The 20,862-nt window shown below is 39.2% G+C and overlaps 1 protein-coding gene across 23 annotated transcripts in view; it reads right to left on the reverse strand.

The window, feature by feature from the left end:
• Positions 1 to 20,862, reverse strand: part of AOPEP (aminopeptidase O (putative)) — a 200,248-nt gene that overhangs the window by 156,589 nt on the left and 22,797 nt on the right. For all 23 annotated transcript variants that reach the window (XR_014577181.1, XR_014577182.1, XR_014577183.1 and 20 more), the window contains exons 4-5: positions 7,262 to 7,415; positions 3,975 to 4,223 (exon numbers count right to left, since the gene is read on the reverse strand). Coding sequence is in view for 11 of the 23 variants with exons in the window: in XM_083819210.1 (XP_083675336.1) it covers positions 3,975 to 4,223; positions 7,262 to 7,415 (403 nt within the window). In the remaining 12 variants the exon portion in view is untranslated. The remainder of the gene's footprint in view (positions 1 to 3,974; positions 4,224 to 7,261; positions 7,416 to 20,862) is intronic.

The following is a 20,862-nucleotide window of genomic DNA, read 5'->3' on the forward strand; positions in this document are numbered from 1 at the left end:
CTCCATGGTTAGCAAGGAAGCAATAAAGACTTCCATGGAAAAAGAGGGCTTATGCAATTAAACAATGGAAGAGAGTCAAAGTCTCAAGTACAAGCTCAGATGGCACAAAAAGTCAGGGTCTATATTTGAAAGAACATTTTTCCCAGATGGAATGAAAAAGAACACAGAATTCAGAGTTTCTGTAGGTTCTGCCAAAAGGAAAGGAGATTAAGGAGTTGGAGATCAGTGGGAAGAGATTTTGAAACACCGGGCTTTCAAATGGGATCAACAAAACTGGACTGGGAGTTAACTGATCTGAAGACAGTGTATGCTCAGGGAACACACAAACCCTATTTTTCATTTGAAGTCTTTCCACCAGTTTTGTCCACATGAGTTACTCTACTGGCCCACTCTACTGTGATTCTATGATCCATAAGAAATTTTTCACTCAGACGGTGGTGAGGCATTGGCACAGGCTGCTCACAGAAGCTGTGGATGCCCCATCCCTGGAGGTGCTCAAGGCCAGGCTGGATGGGGCTTTGGGCAGCCTGGTCTGGTGGGAGGTGTCTTTGCCCATGGCAGGGCGGTGGAACTGGATGGGCTTTAAGGTCCCTTCCAGCCCAAAGCATTCTCTGATTATGTAATTCTACTGGCAACTGTGGAATAATCTTGGTATTTAAATGCCAGTGGAGTCAATTCCTCAATTCCTCAGTGTCATCAGCAGCAACAAAACCACGGAGCTACCTCTAATCTCCTGCTTCTAACCTGTTAGCCCTCAAAGCTTAAAAATGACGGCCATCTTACGGTGTAATGGGAGGTCAGTAACCTCTTCCCTGAACAATCTGATTAGGAGCTCCAGAGTCTTTGCAGTCTCCTCTTCCTCCAATTCTCTCCCTTCTGCTGGTGAGAGAACTTAAAATCAGATGAAAAGTGCTGTTAAGTGTTCAAGTAACTCTGGAAGTTCTACAGAAAGCACTGAATCTCCAGCTTTTCAGCTATGTAAATTTGGTCCACAATGCTTTATTAATTTGATTTTTTTTATGTATGGTTTAACATAACATCACCAACAAAGACATGTGGGCCACATTCTTTTTTTACTAATATAAATTTGGGAGAAGCTATACTGAAGTCACTTGAACTAAAATAGCGTGAAAACCAAAAAGAATGCAAAATTAAATCTTCCAACTTCAAAGATCTCCAGGAAGCAAGAGATGATGACTGCAATTATTATATGCAATCAAGATTCTGCTCCCATACAGAAATCCATAACAAATTAAAAAAGACATGAAGAGATGTACAGAAAATGTAAGTAAAATGAACATGCTTTCAAGTAGAGTTTTTCCCATAAAGTCAGACTTCAAGAGAAATGTAGCTACCCCACAGTAGTGGCTGCTGCAGCTGACATCTTAAAACGCCTAATTAGGTCACTCTATGCATGCACTATCATCATTTCATACCACTCTAACATGCTGGGGAAACAACCCCCTTAAGAAAAGGGAAGTATTTGGGGATATAAAAAACACAGTAAGTATCAGCTAATGAGGAACAGAGAAAGAAAAGTGCCAAACACTCTAAAGCCCTGAAACTTAAGATAATGACTAAAATTTATGACTGCTTCCTTCCCTGGCAGACAGGAGTACAATTAGAATTCTCAAAACAACAATTCCTTTGTGCTGGCATGCTGTTATGTTTATACTGCTACAGATAGGCTAGAAGATAAAAAAGTAAATAGTACAGCACCCTTTTTAACCCAAGATAATAGCGCACTTTTTTTTTTTTTAATGTGGCTTTGGGCATGGTTTTGCACATAGCTTAGTCTTAACTGAAGTCATTTGGGTAATTATCATTGCATGGGCAGGAATTAACCATTTACGTTAGCTTGCTATATGCACAGAACCTCTGTTTGAAAAAAATCACATGAAACAAGAACAAACGAGCTATTATGAGTCACTTAATAATTCCTTTTGCTGTCCAAACAGCTTGATATTTAAACAGCTTAAATTATTCCTTTATTTCCATTTTTTAAATTTTGAATGTGCTTGGCTTGATGAACTGTTGAAAGAAAAGCTTCAGGAAGTATGCATGTCCTTTCTTTCATCCTTCACTTATATTCAATGATATGGATCACTTGGAACAGACAGTCGTTAGAAGAAGCATAAGGAAATACTGTAATAATGCTTATAGGTTTTCTCATCTCCTTCACAAAGAAAGCACTATTACAATATTCAGAATATGCAATCTGGATAACCACAGATGGTTTTGCAACAGAACACCCTGCAGGCATTCCCTACAGATTCTGGGAAAGGTACATGCAGGGGAAGCACTGACATCTTCCTAAAGAGACATAGCATACCAGCATATGAACCTTGAAGATTTCATCTACTGTGTGCTGTCATTTTGGCCTACACATCTCTTGTCCCTTTCTTTTTCTTTTTATGTTGTGTGTACATCTTGCCCTTCCTGGTTCCACTGATCATTACTTTTGTCATACATCTAAGTAAAATGGCTATTTTCTTCCTCATTTACAGTGATGGTCCATAAGGACCCATGTCAACGTTTAAGCACCATGGCTCTGAAATAAGAAATCATTAAGCTGCTCTCCCCGTTTCATATGGCTTCAAGAACATGTTACTCAACATCACGCTTTCCTACAAATCAAACCTCCATGCAAAGCATCAGAAAATATAATCTGTGGTAGGCATCCAAAGCAACCAGGAGTCATGCAAGTCTCTTGACACTTTCATTTACGAGTTAAGTGAGCAAAGAACTATTATTGCAAACTCAATGAAGTTATTTACAAAGCAATGAGGCTTATCTGACAAAGGAGAGTGTCACTGAACGCTGAAGTCTTAAATGTTATAGATCTTTTTAAAAGTGAAAGTAAAACTAAACCAAAATCTATACAATATTATTATTGCATGCCAGCAGTATTTTCTACTTTCTTCCTTAAGTAACATTGCAAGAGGAAAGCTGGAGAAAGGAATCTACAGAAATATAAATCAAAACATGTAACATGAAACAAAAAGTTTCATTACTTGCTTAATTACACAGTTTGTAAAAAGAAATCTGACACAATAAGCTTAGCAGTTCGGACTTTTAGTTCGTCTAAGCGCTTAGGCTGGCCGTTGACAACTGCTCCAATAGCTCCATACAAAATGAATAGTCTGTGAATATAGCTTTCCCTTCAGTCCTCCCCTTTCAAAAGAACATTGCCTTTAATTCCTCCTTTGGATGTTTTTTTTTCATATTATATATGCCTAAAAGCATCTATTCTAGCGTTGACACTAGGCAAACAGTGAATAAAAATAGTGTTTCATTCTCTGCTATGAATAAATACTATATCTGATTACCAACTTACATATTTCTTAAAACATAAAAAAAATAAATGGGGAATTTTAATTGTTAGACACTGCCTTACTAGTAGAGCTGGTAGAACTAAAGTTTTATTGTCACTGCACAATTGGAAACTGTACTGTAAAAAACAAAAATATTTAATTAAGTTTTTTGTTCTCCACAATTCCATGAAAATTTGATAATATAATCCTTACAGTTTGCCTTCCTCAGCTTCCAAGGCCCAGAGTTTGACTAGAAAATCATAAATCACAAATAGCTTATGAATAAACTCTGTATCTGAATTTTAACACGCTCGTGTTTTGTCAAGACATAATGGTGAAGTCAGTGACAAGAGAAAACATAACAAAATGATAGCAGCATCAAGTACTGAAATGAATATACATAATAAAAGAACTTCAGTTTTGCAAATGAGGAAATTCAGAGGCTTATATTTTTCTTCCTGAGCCTTATGAAAACTAAAGTTCATAGCACAATGGATGTAAGTAAAACTACCAAGAAAAACCTACTTAGCAACAACTAGAGTTTCAAAATTGATTTAACAAAAATAACGCAGCAACTTTATATGGATAGAAATTTGACACTGTTAATTAGATGATAACAATGAGTCCAAATAAATACAGAAGGAGATGAACTTTCTTTACCTAGCCATTCCCAGGCTGGAAAAGTTGGAAGGAACTATCAAAACATCAAGCCTGGAAAAGGGATGGGTGCCCAGTGTGGTGTAAGCAGCTGAGAGGCACTGAGGAATAAGCTGAAGTAGATGTTCTTCACAGCATTTCATAAGGCACCATGGAGCAAAGACTCTGTAAGGAATGACTCTCTGCAACCTGGCAGCAGGACTTTGGAAACGGCAGGGATATTCCACATGTCCACAGCTTTCTTCATGCCATCTGATAATAACAACAACAGAAAATAGTTTAATATGATATCAGAAACATGCACAACAGAGTATATTAACACAAGGATATTTCCTAGGCACTGGAATGATATTTTCTAGACACCAGAATCACAGAGTTAGTTCACATAAAACCATCTCATTTATCTTCTCATACCATTCATTCATGCAAAGCACTGTGAAAACATAGGTCAGAATCTTTACTGCATACCTGACTGAAACTGATATAGTTACTCATAACTAAAAAAGAAGAGAGTAGTCAAACCTTGTTTTTATAATAGATGTGAATCAATTGAACAAGTGCTGAAAATACAGATAAATTAAGTAATAATACAAAAATATTTGTTCAGAGAATTCCTATTTAAATCATTACATTTTTATTTACCCCATAAACATATTAGGTGCAATAGAATGAAATTTAAAGTTTTTCTGTTGTTGTTGTCACTATAAAATTCTCAAGGAGTTTTTACATTTTTTTAAATGTTTTTTCTCAAGTAAAAACATTAGATATCAATTCAGTCTTATCATCACAGACATTTGAAGCTATCACATTTGGATCTAGATTATTTTACATTACCCTTACAGAATATTCAAAGCTGTAGCTGGAAAGATGAGTAAATTTGATCCTTCTTAAACACTGAGTCATACACCTTTACAACAATTTATCTGCCCAAATAGACTTGTATCTAAGCAGAAATCAGCTTCATGTTTTCACCTCCTAGCTTGTCTTCTGTGCAGCACAGAAACTCTCCTTGGTTTCAGATTTCATCTTAAAGAAGCTGGTTCTACTATGCCTTGACAGGCAAAGCATTTACTGTTACTGCACCAAGTATCACCAAAAGCATTTATATTTGTAAGATCATGCTCCAGGTGAGTGCTGACACACAAAAACAAATGAAAACATGTAGGAAAGAACTACATTTTGCAGAAGTGCCAAAACTTTTAACACCTTATATAACTTTTTTTCAGTGAAAGATGTAGACACTGATTACATATATTAGCAGAGAAACTACATCTCTCATTACGCATTTTTTTCCAAAAGGTGGTTTAAAACAGAATATTTTTTTCTCTAAAAGAATGTAACTTTGTATTTAATTGTCAGAGTTGAGACTAGGCAGGAACATGAAAACTAGCACCCTATCTCTTGTGAAAGTTGCCACAGAGTCCTTAAGAAGATAGAAAACTTATTTTACATTCTAGCTCCACTTAATATTTTGACACAGTCACCTTATGTCAAACTCACTGGCACATGGATATAAATTACATTACACCTTTAAATACCTTCTTCAGAAATCCCTCGTCTTCCTGCCATCCAAGAGTCTATCCCCATTATCTTATGCGGGACACTACCTTATTATCTGCCTCTCTATATCTATTTCACATCCTTTCCAGAAAGCTCTGCTAATGGCTTGGTTACATAGTCTTAATAACTAAAATAAATAACAAGTATTTGTTTTGCTAACTCCCAAATAAACATCATTTTTTGTCAGTTTTTCTTTCAAGTCATTAGTTTTATTTATTTCACTGTCACTACTTCATCTGTTGTAGATACATCACCTCATCTCTGTCAATTAACTCATCCAAAAGCGATAATAATAATGACCATCATACTGATTAAAACTTGCAGTAACTTTTGCTAGAGAAAGCTACAAATACATTTCCCAGTTTCCAGAAGTTTAAAAAAAAAAAAACACAAAAAAACTCATTTACTCTATCACCACACTGTCAGAATAAACTTTTGCATTAAATCAATAAAAATACCTATTCCTGAACAAGCTGTACTTTAGAGGAATATGTAGTTAACAATTGCTGAGTATTCCTGTTTGGGTAGTCATATTAGAAACATATAAATAGTAGATGAATAAATATGAAATGATTTCTAAATGTTTATCAAACCTACAAACTATTCTAAAGCTTGACTAGGCATGTCTTACTGATCTTAGACAAAACATGAAAGTTCCTATTCTCAAGATTTATTAGCATTTTTAAAAAATTAGTCAAGCTGCAAACCACAGAATCCTTTAATTTTAAATTCCAATAATCATGTCTTCATTTTCCAAAGTGTCACTAACTCTGTCAAAATGGTAAGGACTTCCACAGTCTTCATGTTAACACAGCATTAGCCCTAAAACAGTTACCTAACAACCTTTTTTTTAGGGTAAGCTTCTAATTGCAAAATAGAAAAAACATTTAAGGAATTTGAAAAGCTGACAGTAATATGTGAGGAAATCAAGTGTCATGTCTGAGACTTCTGTTAACTAAGGTGAACACATGTGAAAACAAGCTATATTGCTCCACAAAATTAATTTTTAACTTCATTTCTCATTTGCAGGCCTATGTACTATTGCGATGTTCACTCACAATCCCGTAAGAATTTAAACACTATGATCAGCTTTGACTGGATTGGAAAGAGGGATAGACGCATTAAAAATAATTATTTTTCTACACGTTTGGTGAAAGATAGCTAAGTAGCCACTGCACATACTGGACAACAGGCTATTTTTTTTTATTGAACAGAATGAAGAATCCATCTTTCTTTCACAGGACCATTGCAATACTACACATCACCCTAGGCAAAACACTGCAAAGGCCAGCTCTAACTTGGGATGGGACTGGACTGGAAGGGAAAAGTAGGGGACTTGGAGTGAGTAGGCACTATGATACTAGAGGGCATTAGGTATCCAGAATGGCCCAAGCCTAGTGGCATCACAGATCTTGCAGACAGGCGTTGTAATAAAAGATGGAGAATCTGGTACTGTTACAGCAGGGCATTAAGCATGACAGGATGTAGGATGCAAATCCAGAGGACATTAGGATTAGACTTATTACTCACTAAGCAGCCTTTTTTCACATAAAAAGAACCACATCGTTACCCGTGAAATAAAGCCTTTGGAATTATTTCCCTGTAAAGATTTTTCGGTTCATATTAAAAAAGTTCTGTTTTGATTCCTGTACTGAAATGGCTCCTTTCCACAGAGTAAATGAAAATGCTATCCATATATACCATTTTTCAACAATAATCTAAACACCAACCTGAAATCAGCTTGTGAACATGGCAAAGAAAACTCATTGTTTGTCTGGACAGCAGGTGTGAAGGACTGTTTAACTTCTTGCCAGCATCCCACAGCGATTGTGAAGGTGGATGCTGGCATTGGCATAGTCACATAGTAGTACCAGCTCATGATACCTGTGAGTAAAAAGAACATTTGTACAGACTCATCAGTCACAGCACACAGACGGTACTTGATATTTTTATGTACTTGAGATTGTGGACCAAACCTCTTGCCATACATCATGGTTATTTATGTTGAAGAAGGAAAAATAATTTCACTGAGACAAGTAAATGCAGTCATATGTAACCACCACGGATTCAGTATTGTTCGCTTACACCCACATTCCTCTATCTGCTGATTTTTCTATCTATAAAAAAAACAATCATTACTGAGATGTTATTAATGCAACTTAACATGACTGTACTCCTACTGCCCAAGAAGTGCATCAGATACGAAATCTAATAGAATCTTTAGACACAAAAAGATTAACATTTAATTCTTTTGACCCTGGATCACCACCTCATGATTTTGTCTTATCTGTATGACCTTGCACAGAACAAACACTTTTCTTTGTGTTCTGGACAGTACCAAACTGACAGGAAAGATTTAACAAACAACACTAGTGCTTGTGAATCAGACCTGGCAATCTGAGATACATGACGTGCCAAACAGGCAGTGAGAAATCAAAGCTCAGAATCAGATGGGCTATTGCCAAAGTCAATGATTTGGTCATGATAATCCAGGAGCTGCTATAACAAGATTAGAGAGTCTATTAGAAGGTAAAAAGATGAGTCTCATCAGTATGGGAACACAGTGCTGGAAGACAGAGAGTACACTATAGGCTGACTGTATTTGTGAACATGTGTGGACAAACTAGAGGATATTTTAGGACAGCATACCTTTCATTAATTTAAATGTTGCTTAGGTTTTCCATCTGTCCCTCTAAAACTGAACACAGCTTAAGGGTAAAATTCAAGTACTCACTTATGGACCCAAATACAGTTACTATACCATATTAATACCTTAATTGCTCTTGGAACGAGCCTAAAATGAGTTACAAGCCACAGAATCATGTGCAAATAAGTGTAGCCATGGAAACTGTGGAAACATACAAACTTCAGTTGTTTTAAGAGAACATTAATACTTGCAATGGTATTCTAACCAGGGCTATGGAACACTATCAAAATGAAAAAAAAAGAGAAAAAAAAAATCCTGTGGCTGCCACAAGGCATAGAGAAAAGAAACAACAGCACAGCTAAGTATCTGTGGGTCTCCTAACCTAATGACACACAGAACATCAAGCTGTTCAAAGAAATGACAAGTAAAAAAAACTTTTTGCTTAGTCTCAATGAATTTTGCCACCTACTATTTTGTATAAGAAAACAATATTGTATAATGCAATCTAAGAGCAAGATAAAGCCTCTACCTCTTACATGCCCTAGCAACCACCTACACTTCCTCAGTCCATTCTACTTCTGGCAACATTTACCATTACCATCAAAAAGCTTTGATCTGTATTGTCAGCTGAACGTATATTATTCCTGTAATTTTCCTAACCTTCCAACAGCATGGGAGTAGAGGGAACTTATTTGCTCCAAACACATTTGAAACAAAGAGGATAACTGTTTTGACAAATTCTTTTTTTTTTTTTTTTTTTTTTAAACTTACCAAAGCTAGCAAAGAGCCAAGGCAAGCAGATCCCACTTCGAGAGAAAGATGCCACCCAGGAGAGCAGCAATTTATCTTTTTGAAATACGAGACTGTCATGTAGTAGTACAATGTAGAGCTTCACTGATATAAACTGTGCTAAAAGCCCACGCCTGCTCACATTGAAGCCAATAGCAGCTTTTCCTTTCACTTCAATGGGCACAACAGAAGACTGAGAGAGAGTCTAAAAAACTTCACTTTGTGTAGTATCTGTTATGTAAGATGTGTTACAAAATGTTCTATGCAGTTACGTTAATAGTAAAGCCTTCAAATAACAGCAAAGGAAGAGAATTTGAGGAAAAACTAATGCATTTTCAGCAGTGTTCTGAAGTAAGCATGAAAGTCAAAAGGCAGTCACAGAAAAACTGTTCACGATAGCAGAGAAGGTATAAAGAAGGCTCCCACAGCTGTGAGAAGATTGTATAAAAGGAAAGGGAAGAGGTCTGTGCTATGCAAACAGAGGGAGCGGAGAGGGTTACAGTGAGAAACACGTTTAGCAAGACAGGCTGGAGCAAGCAAGACCATAGAGGTTTTTGGGGTTTTGCTGTTCTTTTTTTTTTTTTTTTTTTTTTTTTTAATTTCGCTTGAACAGAAAGTCAAAATCAATGGGGAGTCAGTTTAGCAGTCCAGAGAGAAGAACAACATGTACTGCACTCACAAGTTAATATGAGCTGGCAACAAACATATGCTTTTCAGAGCCAGAGCAAACCTTGAAAAAGGAAGAAGGTACCAAAGAAAACAGAAAATCAGTTTTCTTGATATGTGTCTCCAGATTTATGTAAACTTGGGTTTCCTGAAGAAGAGACAAGAAACTGACATACAGCTCCACATCTGTTTTCCAAGTCCTGTATATTTTGCAGGCCTTTTAGAGACCATGCAAACTCTGGATGTTCCTAGAACAAGATACAAGATTTATATTGTCTTTACACATGCAGCTCAGGCTCATTCTATTTCTTTCAGGGATTTTAGATGCCCTCTCCATTCATACTCTAGATCTGTGTATAATTGTATATTTATCTCACAGTGGATTTCTCTTGAACAACTGAATCACGAGCACTTGTCATGATCATAGAATCACAGAATGGTTTGGGTTGGAAGGGACCTTAAAGATCCTCCAGTTCCAGCCCCCCTGCCATGGGCAGGGACACCTCCCACCAGACCAGGTTGCCCAAAGCCCCATCCAGCCTGGCCTGAAACGCTTCCGGGGATGGGGTATATACAAGTGCTCCGGGCAAGCTGTTCCAATGCCTCACCACGCCCATGGTAAAGATTTTCTTCCTTATGTCTAATCTAAACCTACCTTATTTTATTTTAAATACATTACTCCTTGTCATATCACTACACTCCCTGATAAGGTATCTCTCTCCATCTTTTTTGTAGGCCCCCTTTAAGTACTGGAAGACAGCAGTAGGTCTTCCTGGAGCCTTCTCTTTTCTAGGCTAAACAATGCCAAGTCTCTCAGCCTGTTTTTATAGGAGAGGTGGCTCCAGCCCTTTGAACATCTTCACAGCCCTCCTATGCATTTGCTCTAACAGGTTCATGACTCTCTTGTGCTGGGGTCCACAGAGCTGAATGAAGCACTCCAGGTGAGGTCTCACAAGAGTGGAACAGAGGGGCAGAATCAGCTCCCTTGACCTGCTGGCCACGATTCTTTTGATGTAGCCCTGGATACAGGTGGCTTTTTGGTCTGCAAATGCACATTGCCAGCTCACGTTGATTTTTTTTATCCACCAGAAGTCTTTTCCAGACCCAAGTCCTTTTCCACAGGGCTGATTTCAATGAGTTCTGTGGTCCGTCCTCATGTCTGCATGTCATTGCCCTGACCCAGGTGAAGTACCTTGGACTTGTTGAATCTCATTAGGTTCATGTGGGCCCATCTTTCAAGCCTGTAAAGGTCTTTCTGGATAGCACTCCCTCCCTCTCTTATATCAGCTGCACCACTTAACATCACTTGGTGTCATCCACAAACTTGCTGAGGGTGCACTCAGTTCCACTGTCCATTTCACCAATGTAGATACTCAAAAGTACCAGTCCCAACAGGGACTGCTGAGAGGCACCACTTGTCGCTGATCTCCACCTAGCAACTGTGACATTGACCACAACTCCTTGGATGTAACCATCCAGCCAATTCCTTATCCACCAAATAGTCCATGCATCAAATCCATGTATCTCCAATTAAGAGACAAGTATCTTGTGTGGGACCATATCAAAGGCTTTGCACAGGTCAACAGACGACATCATTTGCTCTTTCCTTTTCCACCAATGCTGTCACTCTGTTGTAGAAGGCCACCAAGATAGCCAGGCATGATTTGCACTTTCTGAAGCCATGTTGGCTGTCACCAAGCACCTCCCTGTCTTCCACACGTCTTAATATGGCTTCCCAAAGGATCTGCTTCATGATCTTACTGAGCACAAAGGTGAGACTGGCTGGTCTGTAGCTCCCCGGGTCTTCTTTTTTACTCTTTTTTAAAAATGGGTGTTATATTTCTCCTTTTCGAATCAGTGGGAACCTCACCTGACTGCCACGACTTTTCAAACTTGATGGATAGTGGCTTTGCAACTTCATCTGCCAGTTCCTTCAGGACCCTAAGACACATCTGATTGGGTCTCATTGACTGATCTTCTATGGTGGATGGGACTTCATTCTCTTGGTCCCTGCCTTGAGACTTGAGAACTATAGTAAGAGCAATTGCTGGTGAATACCGAGGCAAAAAAGTTCTTCTCCACATCAGCTGTAACCAGGTTCCCTGTTACACTCATCATAGGGGTTATGATTTCTTTTGTTTTCCTTTGCTGTCTTGTGTACCTGTAGAAAGTCTTTGTGCTATTCTTCACATCCCTAGTCGAGCTTCACTCCAACTATGCCTTGGCTATCCTGATCCTATCCCTACACTACCAGGCCGGATCCCTATAATCTTCCCAGTATGTAGGTCACTGCTTCCCCTGTCTATGCGTTTCCATTTCGTGCTTTTGTTTGGTTAAGAGGTCCTGACTCAGCCGTGCAAGGGAGCTCTCTCTAAAATGTGTTAACTGATGAGTGACTTAAATAGTCTTTATATAGGCAACGCTTCTCTACAGAAACTACCATGAAGTACTGTTTCAAATAGAAGTCCCATTTATCTTCTGTCTTCTGTCTCTGGTAAGGCTATATCCCAACTTCACATTTTCTTCCGTAACTTTAATTCCTTTATTTAACTTTCTTCAGACCAGTGGGTTTTGTTTTGTTTTCCTTTATCTATATCCCCACTATGCCCCGGGATCACAAGCTCCACTCTGCTCCTTTTCCCGTTTCTCCTGCCTGCCCTCTAATTTCCAGTGGCTTCCTTGTAGACAGCACCACCTCTAGGGTATGAGAAAGTAGTGCAGATCAAAAATGAGATGGCTACCCTTTCTCTACTAGAAATAATAGCATTTTGTACCACAAAACCATTTTCGGACTAAGCAAGGGCACCCTGGGAACAAGAGATTAGGCAAGGGTTAGTCAATGGGAAAAATAAAGGAAGAGCACCCGAGTCCTTTTATTTGTAATGCTTATTTCCTCTCCTTAAAACCAAACTTAATTTAAAAGTAATTAGATTCCCATACATAGTTACTTTTGGTGAAATATTTCATTTTCCAAAAATGATTTTTTTTTCCCGTTCTGCAAAGCAAATCTATCATACACAATTACACAAATCATGCAGCAACAATCACCTGTTCTATGAGGTAAAACTGGAAAACATCACAGTCAAAATTTAGGACTAAATTTAACAAAAGAAAGAAACCATAAGTTATTTATAACTGTTCAAAAGAACAACTTAAAGGCCATTTATTTTCTGTACTTGAAATAATAATGGATTGTGTAATTACTTACTAGAATTTTTAATGCATTATCTTTGAAATCATGAAAATTGTTCGAGTCCTGCAAAGTCCATTGTAGCTGAAGAAACACCTGAGAGTCAGTGTTGGTTAATGCCTGATGGATTAAATTGTCTGTATTTTGTGGTGTTTATATATATGTTTGTGCAAACTATTTTAGGGGAAAAGATACTAATAAGTAAAAACAACTTCCATGGTTTACTAAAAAAACACCACTCAGCTACCTCTAGGCAAAAAGAAAGGTACCCCACTCTCCCAGAATTTGATATACAAAGAGCTAGCACTAGTGTGTAAAAATGCAGTTTAGTAAGTAGTTATCCCAAAACTACTAACTGGCTGAGGCACGAGGGTGAAGAACCCTCCAGCTTTCCTTGTAACTTGTAGAAATCTTTGATCTCATCTGTAAACCAGAACTTCTCACACAGCACTCTCGCATTCATGCTGGAGCATTACTTCAGCACTGACACAGAGGGATGAGTAGCACAGAACCACAAAATCACAAAATGGCTTGGGTTGGAAGGGACCTCAAAGATGGATGCCATCCACCAGATCAGATTGCTCAGGGCCTCTTCCAACCTAGTCTTGAACACCTCCAGGGATGGGGCATCCACAACCTCTCTGCGCAACCTGTGCCAGTGCCTCACCACCCTCTGAGTGAAGAAGTTCCTTCTAACCTCTAATCTAAATCTCCCCTCTTTCAGTTTTAAACCATTCCCCCTTGTCCTGTCATTATCTCACTGAGCAAAGAGTTGCTCTCTATGTTTTTTATAAGTCCCCTTGAAGAAATGAAAGGTCACAATGAGGTCACCCCAGAGCCTTCTCTTCTGAAGTCTGAACATCCCCAGCTCTCTCAGCCTTTCTTCATGGGAGTGGTGCTCCAATGAAGCATGTGACAAGCTGTCAACTCACATGCTGTAATTCCTGATATACATTGGAGATCAATCACTGTGAGTACCAAACTCTTACATTTTGCCTTGGGAAAAGTGAGAAGAGCCTAAATAAAAGCTGTTGTTGCTAGCTACGGTGCAGGTGATGGCTTCTCTATCACTGTATTTCTAACAACTGAACATATCTTCTAGCTGGCATTGTCTGCACAAGATAGAAACTCAAGGAATATATGAAGGTAGAGTAATCACACAAAGAGCAAGCCACTGGATTTCATAATTAATGGTTGAATATCTACCCCTTGAATATGAATCAAAATCAACAGTAAGGTGCTTCTGACTAAACATATTTGCACAGTGTATGTGTTACAATAATGAAACAAAAGTTACACTGAGAAGCATTGAAAAGTAAATCCAACAGCTAAATGGCTTATATTACACATACACTGCATATACATATATAAAGCTTGGAAGAGTGTCTGATACCCCCAGAGGGCTGTGCTGCTATTCAGAGACCTCGACAGGCTGGAGGGTTGGGCCGAGAGGAACATCATGAAGGTCAACAAGGGCAAGTGCAGGGTCCTGCACCTACGGAGGAATAACCCCAAGCATCACCACAGGCTGGGGGCTGACCTGCTGGAGTGCAGCTCTGCAGAGAGGGACCTGCGAGTCCTGGTGGACAGCAGGCTGACCAAGAGTCAGCAACGTGCCCTTGGGGCCAAGAAGGCCAACGGTATCCTGGGCTGCATTCAGAAGAGTGTTGCCAGCAGGACAAAGGAGGTGATCCTCCCCCCCTACTCAGCCCTGGTGAGGCCACACCTGGAACATTGTGTCCAGTTCTGGGCTCCCCCATACAAGAGGGACATGGAGCTACTGGAGTGACTCCAGAGGAGGGCTACTAAGATGATTAAAGAACTGAAGCAGCTGTCATACAAGGACGGGCTGAGAGAACTGGGCCTGTTTAGCCTGGAAAAGAGAAGACTGAGAGGAGATCTCATTAATGTCTATAAGTATCTGAGAGGGGGATGTCAAGAGGATGGAGCCAGTCTCATTTCAGTTGTGCCTAGCAAGAGGACGAGAGGCAACGGGCACAAACTGAAGCACGGGAAGTTCCATCTAAATATGAGGGGGCACTTCTTCACTGTGAGGGTGACAGAGCACTGGAACAGGTCACCCAGAAAAGCTGTGGAGTCTCCTTCTCCGGAGATACTCAAAACCCGCCTGGATGCCATCCTGCACAATGTGCTCTAGGTGATCCTGCTCGGCAGGGGGGTTGGACTAGATGATCTTCAGAGGTCCCTTCCAACCTTATCCATTCTGTAATTCTGTGATCTCCTGTAAGTCTTTTTCCCTAGGACATTATCAATAGTATTTTTTTGACATTTTATTCTTCCCTAAGTAGACCATAAGGAATGCACAGTATTGTGAAGCACTTCTAGATCATACTTGAATAGTTACCACTTGTACTTGAGTAAGTAACATATCAATATCTTTCAAGCAACTGTGGCCTCAATTCATTTCAAACGACAGGATGAACTGTAATTTTAGAGGAGACAGAATGCAAAAATGACATATGCAAGGAGTACGCCAGGTTTGGGGAAAGTGTTGATCTGCTGGAGGGTATGGAGGCCCTGAGGAGGGATCTGGACAGGCTGGATCGATGGGCAGAGGCCAATGGGATGAGGTTCAACATGGCCAAGTGCCAGGTCCTGCACTTTGGTCACAACACCATAGAACACCACAGGCTTGGGGGAGAGTGGCTGGAAAGCTGTGCAGAGGAAAGGGATTTGGGGGTGTTGGTTGATGCCCACCTGAACATGAGCTGGCAGCATGCCCAGGTGGTCAAGAAGGCCACCTTCAAGAAGGCCAAAAAGGCATCCTGGCTTGTATTAGGAATAGTGTAGCCAGCAGGACCAGGGAGGTGATTATTCCCCTGTACCCAGCTCTGATGAGGCCTTACCTAGAGTACTGTGTTCAGCTTTGGGCCCCTCAGTACAAGAAGCATGTCCAGAGAAGGGCTATGAAGCTGGTGAAGGGCCTGGGACACAAGTCCTGTGAGGAAGAGCTGAGGGAACTGGGATTGTTTAGTCTGGAGAAGAGGAGGCTCAGGGGAGGCCTTATTGCTCTCTACAGTTACCTGAAAGGAGGTTGTGGGAAGCTGGGGGTTGACCCTTTCTTGCAGATAACCCGTGATAGGACCAGAGGGAATTGCCTGAAGTTGTGGCAGGGGAGATTTAGGTTGGAAATTAGGAGACATTTCTTCTCAGAAAGAGCAGTCATGCATTGGAGCAGGTTGCCCAATTGCCCGGTGGTGTCACTGTCCCTGAGGGCATTCAAGGAAAGGTTGGACATGGTCCTTAGGGACATGATTTAGTGGGTGATAGTGGTAGTAGGGCAATGGCGGGACCAGATGATCTTGGTGGTCTCTTCCAACCTTAATGATTCTGTGATTCTAGGATACACTACTTCCAAAAACTACAAACAGCAAATGAGGAATCTGACTATTCCGTGAAATTAGCCTAGCCTAATCTAGCACCAGTGTTGGATCAAAGCATCTGTGCATCAAGAGATGTAGTTCCATGAAGCAGAATGCAGATCTCTGTTTAAATGTGTATAGGTACAAACCTTGCTTGTTCTCTTGTCTGCCTGCATGCTTGTTACAAATACATTTTTTAAAGGAAAAAAGTATTAAGGTAACTTTTAGCTCTGTTCAGAATAAATTCATTCACAACTGCTTGCCAAAATGCTTATTCTTTCCAAGAAACTGCATTTTAAAGAATATGTTTTGGTGTTCTGCCAGTTATATGTAATTTTATAAATATGCAGCACAGAAATAGCATACTGTACATAAATAACCTAGGAAAAAATAATTTCCATTGAAGGCACTCTGAAAGGCTTTAAGGTGTGTATTATAAATGTAAAGACAAAACTGTACGTTGGATAGACTTCATACTCCTCACATAACTGCATAATGACAACATATATGTGGGACAAGCCATTTAACAATACAGGCCATTTTTATCTTTTTAACTTCCAAAAGTATTACTAAAGAAACTAGTGAATCTGGATTCCTGAATTCAATAAGAATTTATCCAGATTAACACTTGAACTTTGTTTTTACATCATTTGTCACAATATTAGTCCTTTCTTTTCTTTCCTCAGTACCTCTTCTGTACCTTTTTACAATTCCAAACAGCTCTCTAACAGTCATTTGCCATTTTTATCTGTATATACACACCCAGATGATGAGGCTGTCATCAATTACTGAGTCTTTGAGAGCTACTAGAGCACAATGTTTAGTACCTTTAAAAAATAAAAAAAATAAAAAATAAAAAAATAAAATTCTTCTTTTTATCACAACACCATAATCAGGATAAGCGAAGAGCTTTGTATGCACCACACAGATCCAAAAGTAGAGTCTTCCGCACACTGGGGAATGCCATCCTAGAGAGAGGCAAAGGACAGAAATAGAGTAGGTGCATCTGCTGCTTCTCTTCAGTAAAGTTTAGCACAAAAGTTTGCTACTGTTACATGTCTACTAAAGGAGCCAGCGTTAATGCTGCATTTGGTTCTTCCCTGTTCACTACACACTTTTCACTCAGCACATCATTAGCACAGTGAAGCTAAAATGAGTCATTTCCTCTCTGCTGGCCTTTCCATTAAAGACTTCTTACGCTATTTCTTGCTTTCACAGAGATCTTAGGAAAGGATATACACCATGTTAGCCTTATGAAAAAAATAAAATTAAATTAAATTAAACCAAATCTTTAGGCAGACACATGAATTACCAACATAAACTGACCCATTGCAACTACCAGAAAGGATTTGAACAAAAACCCCATCTATTCTCCACAGGGTGACAAGGCTGGCCTTGGGTGGCTAAGCCGCAATACAGTCATTAATGATATGGTACCCTGATGTCATTCTCAACACTCCATCAACAGCATTTTAAAAATGTTTTTCCCCAGTATTACTTTTTCTCTTAATTCCACTATAAATTTTTAATGGGTTCTTTAAACTAGTGATGAAACAATGTTAATGAGGAAATCATTCTTTCACAACACAGACTTTTCAACTACCTAACTGGTCTAAGAGAATATTGATTTTAACTTACCTATACCTATTTATATTGCCTGAAAATCTTCCCCAGGTTTCTGTTTCTATAAATTCACATAAGCATCCTTTTTCCTGTTAATATTTCAAACCATGCAGCCACCACTAAGGGACAGGCAACAACTCATTAGCAAGGTGTGAGTGTCGATAAAATTAATTAAACAATAATGGCAGAGCTGTTCTTGTAGTCTTAAATCAAGAGCACTCTTGTTTTCTTGATGCCAAGTCAGGAAAGTATTACCGTCTAAATGAGCTGAGAAGCTCATTGTGGCAGTTTTCCATATTTCAAGAGCAGAGTCAAGGCTTGAAACAGGCTTCACATATGGCCAAAAATAACCAGATAATTTAATGCAAACGATGGCTCTGAAATCAAGGAAACTTTCATTCCTTTTTTGGTCCCTCAAGAGTAAACATGTCTTTTTAAAGGGGAAGAGAAGAAAGATTTTCTTCACAGAAACATCAAATTCTAATATTTTCGATGAGCCACGTTTCATCAAACAATCTTTTCAGAGAATGAAAACCTTTGCAGAAAACTTCAATACATTCTACAATTATTTTGTCCAAAAAGAAGAAAAATTATGTACATCAAAAGTATGCTTAAGCTCCTTTTCAGTCCAAACACCTTCGTATCTTTCTCCCTTAAAGAAAATTTTGGCCATATCTAAATATAGGCATCAGCCCATTCTGCAAGTCTTGAGAGACAAATTTATTTTATCACTATCAGTGATGAGGGATTACACAAGAATTCTGTTCATCATAGCAGTAGCTAAAAAAATTCTTAAACTTTGACTAATATTTGAAATTGAGAAAGGATAAAACTGAGCAAACAATTCCTCAAACCAGGAATAAATAAAAAATAAAAAAAATAATAAAAAGGAGTTGGTAACTTTCAGGACAGGTATATAATGTAAAGTATTATCTTGCTGTCAGCGTTGCACGCTAGGAACCTACTTACATTTTGTCAATAAAAAAAAACAAACATGGTTGACATGCTGCTGTATATTTTTTCAGGGATTCATGAAAAAAAAATTCTTTAGTGCCACTTAATATAACATGATACTTCTAAAGATTCTGCAAAATGGGAGGTGAGATGTGAGACTAATGTGCCTTTTAGAATAATAAAATTATTTAGGTTGGAAAAGACCCATGAAATCATCAAGTCCAATCAACAAACTAACCCTATTAAGTGCACCATTAAACCATATCCCTAAGCACCGCATCCACACAACTCTTAAACACCTCCAGAGATGGCAACTCTACCACTTCCCTGGGCAGCCCATTCTAATGTCTGACCACCCTCACTGTGAAGATATTATTCCTGATATCCAACTTAAACCTCTCCTGGTGCAACCTGAGAGCATTTCCTCATGTCCTCCCACTTGTCACCTGAGAAAAGAGACTAACAGCCTCCTCACTGCAACCTCCTTTCAGATAGTTGTAGACAGTGATGGAGGTATCCTCCCCAGCCTCTTTTTCTCCAGACTAAACAGCCTCAGTTCCCTCAGCCAGTCCTCAAAACTCTTGTTTTCTGACTAGAAAACTCTAGTTCTTCTCTGTACGCTCTTCTCTGCACATACTTGAGCAACTCAATATCCTTCCTTTAGTGCGGGGACCAAAACAGAACATGGTACCCAAGGTGTGGCCTCACACAAGTACAAGGGGATGATGACTTCCCTAGCCCTGCTGGCCACACTACTCCTCATACAAGCCAGAGTGCCATTGGCCTTCTTGGCCACCTGAGCTCACTGCTGGCTCATGTTCAGCTGGCTCCCAGCCAGCATCTCCAGGTCCTTCTCTGGCAGGCAACCTTCCAAACACTCTTTCCCAAGCCTACTACTCTGCATAGGGTTGTTATGCCCCAAGTGCAGCACCTTGCACTTTTCCTTATTGAATGTCATATATTTGGACAAGGTCCATTGATCCAGCCTATCCAGATTCCTCTGCCGAGCCTTCCTACACTCAAGCAGATCAATAACACCTTCACTCAACTTGGTATTGTCCACGCATTTACTGAGGGTGCACTTGATCCCCTCATCAAGATCGTTGATTGAAATATTAAACAAAACTGGCCCCAATTGTTGTGTGTTTTCCAATCCTCTCCTACCTTCCTTAGGATTGTAAATATTAAGATCTTCAATTACTTCAAAACCAACACTTCAAAATAGTTCAACTGGAGGAAGATGTTCCTTGAGTTTTAAGAGCTTATTTTATCAGAATGAGTGAGATACAAGGTCTATAAACCTTATTTCATCTATTTACAATTAGAGTATATGCCTGTGGAACAGTAAGCCTTATCCAAATATAAGCAGGACCATGTAACTGGTACCAGTGCCTTTCTCCATTACAAATGGAAATGTATACATTTATTTAGGGATTTGATTTTCCCTAAATAAAATATAATTCTAAATAAATCTTAGACAAATGACAGGATTTACTTCCATTTTGAGGCAGATGCCATGCTGAATATCTATTGGCATTGCCCTCTAAAAATCAGTGTATATATCCACTGGCTGGATGTTAGACTCATCCCACAGAACGCTCCCATTTAGTTTACCTCCATTTCTGTGTGTCAGAACTAAGCTCTCTTCTCCTGTCCATGGTCTGACCACAGAGCTGGGCTTTCTGCACTGGTGAATGTTGATTACAATCAGCAGCGGTGCTGTTTACATACCAGTTACTACATGTGCTGGGGGAAAGTCAGTGAAAGTAAAGAAGAAACTATGACCTATCTCCTGGGGCTAGCATTGGACCAACTGTACTTAAACGAGGCCTAACTAAGGAAAGGTGATTCTAACTACTAATGTTATTAAGATGCATGACAATCCTAACTTTTCACTTAACACCAAAGAGTACTGCTGCCATAAATCAGGCTACATATTTAAAGTCCTGACAACAGAACAACTGACACTAGAAAATACTGGCCATATTTCCCAAAGAGTCTCAAAACTAATGGGAGTAAGACACGCTTTTTGTTACATGTATCGCTACCATAAAAACTTCCTTCTCTGTGCAGACAGAG

Source organism: Anser anser (assembly GCF_964211835.1).
Source record: "Anser anser genome assembly, chromosome: Z".
NCBI lineage: Eukaryota > Metazoa > Chordata > Aves > Anseriformes > Anatidae > Anser > Anser anser.